We start from the raw sequence: 10,302 nt of genomic DNA on the forward strand, positions 1-10,302 counted from the left end.
GACCCCCGCCGCCTCCCCTCCCAGGAGGCAGCCAGCAGCGGTCTGTTGCCAGTTTCTCTGGTCTCTGGAAAGAGACAGTTTGTTACACCTGCAAGGAAGTTCTGTGCATTTCTTATTTTTACCACCAACGGTGCAGGTTAGACACGCTGTTCTGAACTTTGCTTTCTGTGTCCAGCCCAGTAAGGAGGAGGTGCTGATACCGAGAGCTGCCTCATTCTTTTGTCTCTGGCTGTGTCTTGCTCTCTCTCTCTCTTTGCTCTATCTATAGAGTTGACCTTTGACAGTGAACTGTTACTTTAATTCCCTTTGCAACAAACATTTAAGTGGTTACCAGTTGCTGGCCTCCCAGCCAATGCATGGAAAGGTCTATCACACAAATGAAATGACAGTGGTAGGAGAATTTTCTAGAAGGGAAATGAAATGGCTGGGGCAAAGTGCGTGTTCCTTTTTCGTTTGGATAGATATGGCTAAATTGCCTTCTGTGGGGGTTGTGGCAGTTCGTCCGGCCATCATCGAAGCAGGTGACTGAAGATGTAGTTTCCGAGAAGGATCTAAAGGAGGAAGGGGAGGGGTTGGAAGGTCCTATCGCAGGGTTTGGGGCAGCGGGCACACAACATGCAAAGGACCTGGGGCAGGAAGGTGTTGGAGGAACAGCGAGGAGGCCCGCGTGGCTGGAGCAGAGTGAGAGGGGGAGAGAGGGAGGACGGGGAGGGCCGGGAGAGGACGGGGCAGGTCGTGCAGGGCCTTGTGAGCCAGGGGGAGGTCATGGGCTCTTACTCCGAGGGAGGTGGGAGCCCTGGAAGACAGAGAAGGGTCATCACCTGATTCCTTTCAGCTGGTCTGAGAAGGACAGACTGTGGGGGTCAGGTTTCTGCCCCTGCTTGGACCAGAGTAGTAGTAGCCTCTGCCCTGGTCCACCAGCTCCTGCCCTCACCCTGCCCTCGCGAATCCGATTAAAACAGTAAGAAATGCAAAAAAAAAGCAAAATGGCTGTCTGGGGAGGCCTTACAAATAGCTGTGAAAAGAAGAGAAGCAAAAAGCAAAGGAGAAAAGGAATGAAATAAGCATCTGAATGCGGAGTTCCAAAGAATAGCAAGAAGAGATAAGAAAGCCTTCCTCAGCGATCAGTGCAAAGAAATAGAGGAAAACGACAGAATGGGAAAGATTAGAGATCTCTTCAAGAAAATTAGAGACACCAAAGGAACATCTCATGCAAAGATGGGCTCGATAAAGCACAGAAATGGTATGGACCTAACAGAGGGAGAAGATATTAAGAAGAGGTGGCAAGAATACACAGAAGAACTGTACGAAAAAGATCTTCATGACCAAGATAATCACGATGGTGTGATCACTCACCTAGAGCCAGACATCCTGGAATGTGAAGTCAAGTGGGCCTTAGAAAGCATCACTATGAACAAAGCTAGTGGAGGTGATGGAATTCCAGTGGAGCTATTCCAAATCCTGAAAGATGATGCTGTGAAAGTGCTGCACTCAATATGCCAACAAATTTGGAAAACTCAGCAGTGGCACAGGACTGGAAAAGGTCAGTTTCCATTCCAATCCCAAAGAAAGGCAATGCCAAAGAATGCTCAAACTACCACACAATTGCACTCATCTCACACGCTAGTAAAGTAATGCTCAAAATTCTCAAGCCAGTCTTCAGCAATATGTGAACTGCGAACTTACAGATGTTCAAGCTGGTTTTAGAAAAGGCAGAGGAACCAGAGATCAAATTGCCAACATCAGCTGGATCATCGAAAAAGCAAGAGAGTTCCAGAAAAACATCTATTTCTGCTTTATTGACTATGCCAAAGCCTTTGACTGTGTGGATCACAATCAACTGTGGAAAATTCTGGAAAAGATGGGAATACCAGACCACCTGACCTGCCTCTTGAGAAACCTATATGCAGGTCAGGAAGCAACAGTTAGAACTGGACATGGAACAACAGACTGATTCCAAATAGGGAAAGGAGTACGTCAAGGCTGTATATTGTCACCCTGCTTATTTAACTTATATGCAGAGTATGTCATGAGAAATGCTGGGCTGGAAGAAGCACAAGCTGTAATCAAGATTGCTGGAAGAAATATCAATAACCTCAGATATGCAGATGACACCACTCTTATGGCAGAAAGTGAAGAAGAACTAAAAAGCCTCTCAATGAAAGTGAAAGAGGAGAGTGAAAAAGTTGGCTTAAAGCTCAACATTCAGAAAACGAAGATCATGGCATCCGGTCCCATCACTTCATGGCAAATAGATAGGGAAACAGTGTCAGACTTTATTTTTGTGGGCTCCAAAATCACTGTAAATGGTGATTGCAGCCATGAAATTAAAAGATGCTTACTCCTTGGAAGAAAAGTTATGACCAACCTAGATAGCATATTCAAAAGCAGAGACATTACTTTGCCAACGAAGGTCCATCATAGTCAAGGCTATGGTTTTTCCAGTGGTCATGTATGGATGTGAGAGTTGGACCGTGAAGAAGGCTGAGCGCCGAAGAATTGATGCTTTTGAACTGTGGTGTTGGAGAAGACTCTTGAGAGTCCCTTGGACTGCAAGGAGATCCAACCAGTCCATTCTGAAGGAGATCAGCCCTGGGATTTCTTTGGAAGGAATGATGCTAAAGCTGAAACTCCAGTACTTTGGCCACCTCATGCGAAGAGTTGACTCATTGGAAAAGACCCTGATGCTGGGAGGGATTGGGGGCAGGAGGAGAAGGGGGCAACAGAGGATGAGATGGCTGGATGGCATCACTGACTCGATGGACATGAGTTTGAGTGAACTCCGGGAGTTGGTGATGGACAGGGAGGCCTGGCATGCTGCAATTCATGGGGTCGCAAAGAGTCGGACACGACTGAGCGACTGAACTGAACTGAGTAGTTGAAAAAACACAATATTTTCATAGTCTCAAAATGTATCTGCAATAACTCCCTTTGTTGCTGTAGTAGCGATTTGGGCTCTTCCCATGCACCAGGAGTCCTCTATGTGTACTCATCGTGCTGGGTGCTTCATGACCCTCACGATCAAGGAAAGTGTTGTTTTCATTATACCCATCATACAGATCAGGATAATCGAGGTTCTAGGAGGTGCTGTTAATTGCCCAAGGGCATTTGCTAATGAAGCATCCAGCAGCAGAGACCTCAATCCAGGTCTGGCCCCACACCAGCATTTTGCTCCAATTTCTCTTTTGTGCACCCTGCACTCTAGATTAGCTCTCAAGGGAGGGCCAGAGTCTGGTCAAGGTCACCCAGAAAGCAGGTGGCCAAACTGGCCTTGAGCTCAGATCTGCTCACCTCTGATCCACCCCTCTAAGCATCTACCTGCCCTGGAATCCTCCTCCTCTGAGGTTGGCCAGAGTAGAGATGATTGCCTATTACACAGGTAAGACTACACCTGGGACTTCTCTGGTGGGCCAGTGGTTAAGAATCTGTGCTTCCAATGCAGGGGGCTGGGGTTCAATCCCTGGTTGGGGAACTAAGATCCCACCAAGATACCTCAAGTTCAGAAAAAAACAAAACATAAAACAGAAACAGTATTATAACAAATTCAATAAAGAATTTTTAAATGGTCTACATAAAAAAAAAAAATCTTAAAAATAAAAGGACCGATGGGGCATAAATATTTTGAGGCTTCCCTGGACACCAGTGCTGAGCACCATTCCAGGCCCTGAAGCTGCAGGAAGTTCACTGGCTGCTCCTCCTGAGACCTAGGGGACAGGCACCCTCTCTGTGTCCAAGTGACAGATGAGGAAATAGCACAGAGAGGCCACATCACTTGCAGAGGGTTACACAGCAGGTAGGTGGGGACACTGGGATTTTAACTTAGACCTTGAGAGCTAAAATGCCGGCACTCTCAGCCATCATGCTCTGATGACAAAGGAGCCCCCAGGGAGGTGAAGTGACTTTGGCCAACGGAACTCCACCCTCCTTCACTTCCGCCTCTGCACCTGGCCTCTGGAAGCCATACAGAAAACTCCTCGGCTCAGGTGACCGACGCTACCAGACCCTTCCTTCCCTGGTTGGAGGGCACCCCTTGCTGTGTTTCTTGGTGGGGAGAGAGTACCATATCCATTGTCCGTTCCCAGAGAGTCACTGAGCACCTGGGACAGTCAGTCAGGGGGTCAGAGCGGGGCATCTGCTCACTCTTGACCTACCTACCCTGGGGTCAAGGACATTCAGGGGCCAGGTCGTTCTCTGTGAGGGGCACTGTGGGGTGTTGAGCAGCTTCCCTGGCCCCCACCCCCTTGATAGCACTCATCCCCCTCCCCAGTTGCAATAACCACACATGTCATCAGACATCATTGCTCAGTGTCCCCTGCAGCAACAGAATCACCTCGGTTGAGAGCCACTGGCTTAGTTCCTGCCCTGGTTTCTGATTCCCCTTTCTGCAAAACTCCTGAGCTGGAGGAATGGGCAACACCTTCCCTTCTTTTTCCGGGTTGGGGCCTTCCCTATCTCCTGGCTGCTCCTGCCCCATCCCCTACCTCTGGGGAACTTTGAGGCCAAGCCCTACCCCTGCTCCCCCTTGCTCCCCTCTTACCTGCAATGATTTTTCTGAGTGGAAAATCGAGGAAGTGCCTTGAACCATCAAGTATATTTTCTTCTTGGCTAGAATGTGCTCCCGACCCATGCAGGAGGCCTGCACGAAGTAAAAGATGTTGCCGATTTTGCTGGTGAAGGTGGAAGGGAGCCTGGGAGGTAAGTTGAAATGGAAATCAAAGGTGTGGCTGCCTGCACTTAACCAATTATCTGAAAGCAAAACACACCAATGCCATCAGAAGGTTCTAGAATCTCCCCCCCACCCTTCTCTTTATTGTTTTGGCAGTTAGCTTTTTCTGGATCTGGCCTCTCTGTCCCTGAGCTAGCTCTTGAGTTTTAGGGATCGAAAAAGCCAAGGCTCATAAATATTAGACCTCAGTTGGGCTGGAGATGGAAGCTCTGGGTGAGTGGTGGTCACCCCAAACTACCCACTGGGACTTGCTCACCACTGCTCTGGGCCTGGGAAACTGGAGGTCTGGCCTGCAGGTTCAATCACACATTTATTCAACAAACACATCTTGGGGCCCGAGGCAGGCAAATGTCCCTGCCCTGGCAGAGGCTGGCCTTCACTGCACAGCATACAGCAGATTGACTGAGTGATGATGGTGGACCAGGGAGGGACTCATACCGCCCTCTCATCTCTGTGACCTCCCTGGTTTATTTTTTCTTACATTTCCCCCAAACCCTCTTATGAGGGTGTCTTCCCAGTCTGACGGCAACCCCAGGGATGCCAGGGACCTTTTCTGTTTTCTTTGCTGCTGCATCCCTGGTACCTGGCATGGTTGTTGTGCACAGTAGGTGCTTAATACATGTTTGTTTGTGGAGTAAATGAATTGAGGCTGATGCTCCTGAGGGGAAACGATGCTTCCCTTGGAAATGGAGAAGGGTGTTACCCGATGCTATGGGGGTTGAGGAGCTGAAGAACTGTTTTGGTTGAAAGAACTAACAGCTATTCAGCACTTACTATATAACCCCTGCTATTCTGAGCCTGAGACATGCCATTAAATCATCAAGTCCTCAACACAATCTCAGGAGGCAGGACTTCTTTCTGTTCCCGTTTTCCAGGTGGGTTAACTGAGACAGAGAGAGGCAGCCTGATTGTTGAGTATTAAGGTCCAGCGGTATCTGGATGGGTTTCCCTGGTGGCTCAGATGGTAAAGAATCTGCCTGTAATGCGGGAGACCTGGTTTCGATCCCTTGGTCAGGAAGTCCCCTGGAGAAGGGAATGGCTACCCACTCCAGTATTCTTGCCTTGGAAATCCCATGGACAGAGGAGCCTAGTGGGCTAAAGTCCATGGGATCACAAAGAGTTGGACAAGACTGAGCAACTAATGCACAAACAATATCTGGGTATCTGCAAGTCAGGGATCCCTTCCATCACTAGATCTGAGCTCCATAGTCTTTTGGTGACCTTCCCCAGCTACCCTATCTAAATTTTTTTTTTTAAATCTGAAATGAAACTTTGTTCAACCAAGCATTTGCCAAGCGTTCTGATTGACCGTGGACTACCCAGAAACACTCATTTTGGAAAGGACCTATAGTTCCCTGGCAGCCCAGGCTCCCTGAAGTCTGTCCAGACTTTAGATCTGAATCTGGCAGAGCTGGGGGCTCATCAGTGCTTCCCTCGAGGATCTCTCCTAATCCTCTCCCTCCTTTCTCTTTTCCTGTGATCACAGGAGCCGGGCCTCTGCCCATTTCTCATATCCCTGGGGGTTTGTTGATTGACTGACAGATGTGTTTATCTTCCAGACCCTCGTTCCTATTCTGGCTAACGTTGGCAGTCATACCAGTCCTTACCCTCCACTGGGAATGTCTTTGTCTTGTGCACGTAGTCAGCCTTGTTGTTGCAAATAACTTCTCGGCTATAATCGCGGGACGCCCCAGTTTCTTCATTCCACTCCACGTAACCTCTTCCCACGAGCTCCACCTTCACGATGGGGTCCACCAGGGTGCTGTTCAGAGTTAGGACCACCTGTCCTTCGATGATGCAGCCGGCCAGGTAGACTGCATCCTTGGGCAGCACTAATTCGATCGACTTCACCACAGACATGGGGGGTTGGGGTGACGGAGAAACATCCTTTCCCCTCCCCCATGTCACAGAGATCCTTGGCCGCAGTGAGGTCATCTGTCTGTGACATCAGCCAGCCAGGGTTCCAGGAAGGGGTTCCTAGTGGTCAGGATTGGTGGGGGCAAGGTTGTTGGGGGTGGGTGGCAGTTTGGGAATCCCAAATGCCTCACTGGCTGATGAAATGGTAGCTTGACCTCTTTTTTTCTAGGAAATAACAAACAAACAAGAAAACCACAAGACAGCAATATTCCTGGCAGACAGGGAGCACCTGTCATCTTGCCAGATGTCTGGGGCCTGGGTGGGAAGAATTCTCCCAGGCTCTCTGGTGAGACATGCATCATAAGCTTCATTTACAGGTGGATAGGGGATGAGCCCAGGGGTATCTTCTGCCCCATCGGATGGCCCCCAGATGTGGCTTGTGCACCCTCCTCAGGGTTCACACATGGATGCTGGGTCCTATGAAGATAATCATTTTCACTTTTTTTTTTTTGGCTACACTGTGCAGCTTGTGGGATCTTAGTTCCCTGGCCAGGGATTGAACCTGTGAGCTCAGCAGTGACAGTGTGGAGTCTTAACCACTGGACTGCCAGGAAAGTCCCAATCATTTTCTCTTTAATAGCTCTCTATTTCTATTAATGTGTATTAGAAGGAAGATGATAGCGACAGCTAGGACATGGGATTTGCTGTGTCTTGGAGATGCTCAGAACGTTGTGGGCTCCACGTGATCATGGATACCATCACAAAGCACCATCTCCCCGCACAACTGATGGCTGTCTTTCCTCCTGCTTCTCCACTGCACAAGAAGTCCCTATAGGGTGGGACTTGGTTTGCTGGACCCAGGGCCTGGTGCAGACAAGGGAGGGCAATTAAAGTCTGTTCAATGACTTAATGATTGTCAAGTGCATATCAATTTGTAAAAGAGAAACTGAAGCCATTTGCACCCACATGGTGCCTGATCTGCACTTGGACCTGTGTCTAAGTAGGAGGGACAGCAAAATAGAAGAAGCTTTAGGAAGTGTCTGTTCTCCAGGCTCTGGCAGGCCTCATGACTATGTCATATCTTGCTGTATTTGATGTGATGTCTTTTGCGGACATCAACATTTTGCTTTTCCAACTGGTTGGTAAGCTTCTTTTAAAGATGCTTGGCATAGTTTCTTGTTCATGGTTGTTAATTAACCCAAGCAACCCCTCTGACTTTCTTGAAATGAGTAGAGAGATTGGGTGGGGCCCCTCATCACCACTGCTCAAGGTCTTTTCTGCAGGGAAAACCAGACACCTCTTTCTGTGTTGCTTAACTTCAGATATCCAAGGAGGCTGGACTGTGTGCCCTGCACCAAATGTACACAAGAAATATAGGGTCTATTTCTTTTTCAGCCATGCTGAATTTTGACAACAGCAGGCACAAAGAGAGGCTATGCTCTTGCCAGGAATGGGCTGGGTTCTGTCAGAGATGTTGTCAGTATGGAAGACCTCATCTGCCACACAAGGTTGGGGAGGCCTGGCTACCTGCTCACGTCTGCAACATGGTTGCCACATAGCTGAAGGCTTAGTTCCGATAAACGCGATCAGTTATGTTGGTGAAGTCCTGAAGGTGAGGGAAAATTAATAGGAGCATCTCGACTTTGTGATTGGAGTGTATTCCTATGGCTGCTGTAACAAATGTCCACAAATTCCATGCTTTCAAACAAGACAACTGAGTTCTCTTACAGTTCTGGAGGTCCGAAGCGTGAAATGGAGCTAAAGTCAAGGTGTTGGCAGGATTACGTTCTAGAATTCTAGGAAAGAATTTGTCCCTTGTCGTTTCCAGTTTCTAGAGGTTTCCCATATCCTTCGCCTTTTGCTTTCATCATTCCATCCTCTATTTCCATTCTCACTTCTCTGACTTGATCCTCTCGCCACTCTTTTTCATTTACTAGGACCCTAGGACACTAGGCCAGCCCAAATAATCTGGGATAATCTCCCCATCTGACAATCTTTAGTTTAATCCCATCTGCCAAGTCCCTTTTGCCATGGAAGGTATGATATTCACAGACCCCAGGGATTAAGATGTGGACGTCTTTGGGGGCCATTCATCTGTCTACCGCTGGGACAAATAAAAGCAGAAACACCAGAGCCAAGATAGAAGGAACTCTATGTGTGGCCAGAGAAACCTTGTGAAGACACACATTGGAGCTCATCTGTTTCCAGCTCACAGCCCTCCCACTCTATCCACCGCTCTCCAGAGAAAGACCAAAGTCCTCCTGGTGGCCTGTGAGGTCTTACATGACACCCCTGTGACCTCATCCGCTCCCGTCCGCCCTCCCTTTCACTGCATCTGCCCGGCTCTCTGTCCATCTCTAAGCCTTTTCCGGCCTCTGCATTTGCTCTTTCCGCCTCGATCCCTCTGTCCTTGGTTTCTCATCTCAGATCTCAGCTCAAATGTCATCTGCCCAGAGAGGCCCACCTCTCCACCTCAACCAGAGTGCCTCCTCTCCCCGCCCTCCCACATGGCTGCTGGTCACTCTCCAGTTCTTGTCCTGTCTTCATGGCACGTGTGGTATCTGAAATGATTTGCTTTATTGATTCATTTCTTGCTGGGCTCCCCAGATAAGAATTTAACCTCTCGGAGACCACCAACAGGGTGGGCCTTGCCCACTTTTGGGCCCCCAGCTCTGAACACCCTGTTCAGGCATTTTGTAGGTGCCCAGAATGGGTCACTGTGTGCCCGCCAGGACTGGTCAGAGCAGAGCAGGCAGGGCGGAGGGGGGAGGGCAGCCCTGCCCGCCTGGACAGCCAGGAGAAGGCGGGAAAACGAGGCGGGAAAAACCAGCAAACAAGCCCTGCGGGTGGGTAGGTTGGGGAGCGCTGGAGGGCCCTGGCGCAAGGAAACCGAGCTGGGGCGATCAGGCCTGTCATCGGGGTGCAGGTCTCCTGGGGGGATACCCCCAAATTCTCCTGCATAATTTAGACACCGATTCCGCTCTTCCTGCCCAACTGGTCAGTGAATGCCTGCTAAGAGGGGCTGAAGGAACAGACTTAGGAGGTCAGGGGTGTCTACCCTGGGGGTGATCCTTAGGTCTCATGGAGAGCACCCATGATGAGGGGGCCCAGGTCCCGCCACCGGCCCCGTTGCACGCTGGGCGAGCCCAGCAGAGCGCGCAGGGCTGGGCGGGGCCGTGGCCCGCTGGGCAGAGGTGGGGGGGTGGACAGAGGCGGGGGCGCCCCCCACCCCCTTTCTCGCTTCCCGCCACTGAGGCGGCCAATCACCAGGCAGGCGCCCGCCCCCGGCGCGGCCTCCTGTGGCCCCGCAACTCCCAAACGCCAAGTTTTCGCGGGAAAAAAATCAGAGCAGCTGGCAGCGCAGCGGGCAGTGGTGGCCGTCCGGGCGCTCGGGATCGCACGCACGTCTGCGCAGGGTCCTGGCCACACACGCGGCTCCTCTGCCATCCTCAGAAGGGCCAGCGCGCAAGCAGGCGAGTGGATCGTGAGCGGTCAGGCCGTTTGGGGTGCCAGCCCGGGCCAGGGCGCGGACGGGGGGAGGCGGGCCGGACTCGGCGCACCGGGCGCCTTGACTTTGCAAAACTTTCCGGGACGCTCTGCCAGCACGGGAGTACATTTCCCCCGCGCCAGGGCTACCCTACACGCGGTCTCCGGCTTTGCCCCCCACCCTGCCGGCCCTTAGAAGTCGCCCGGGAAACCCAGGCTGTGGCAGGGGCGAG

At 50.7% G+C, this 10,302-nt stretch overlaps 1 protein-coding gene across 1 annotated transcript in view; it reads right to left on the bottom strand.

The window, feature by feature from the left end:
* ARRDC5 (arrestin domain containing 5) overlaps positions 1–10,302 on the bottom strand; it is an 18,098-nt gene that overhangs the window by 6,800 nt on the left and 996 nt on the right. Inside the window, exons 2-3 of the mRNA XM_010828174.1 lie at positions 6,334–6,808; positions 4,538–4,746 (exon numbers count right to left, since the gene is read on the bottom strand). Coding sequence (XP_010826476.1) covers positions 4,538–4,746; positions 6,334–6,661 — 537 coding nt within the window. The 5' untranslated portion in view covers positions 6,662–6,808. The remainder of the gene's footprint in view (positions 1–4,537; positions 4,747–6,333; positions 6,809–10,302) is intronic.

Source organism: Bison bison, unplaced genomic scaffold (assembly GCF_000754665.1).
Source record: "Bison bison bison isolate TAMUID 2011002044 unplaced genomic scaffold, Bison_UMD1.0 scf7180017864492, whole genome shotgun sequence".
In the NCBI taxonomy this organism is placed as follows: Eukaryota; Metazoa; Chordata; class Mammalia; order Artiodactyla; family Bovidae; genus Bison; species Bison bison.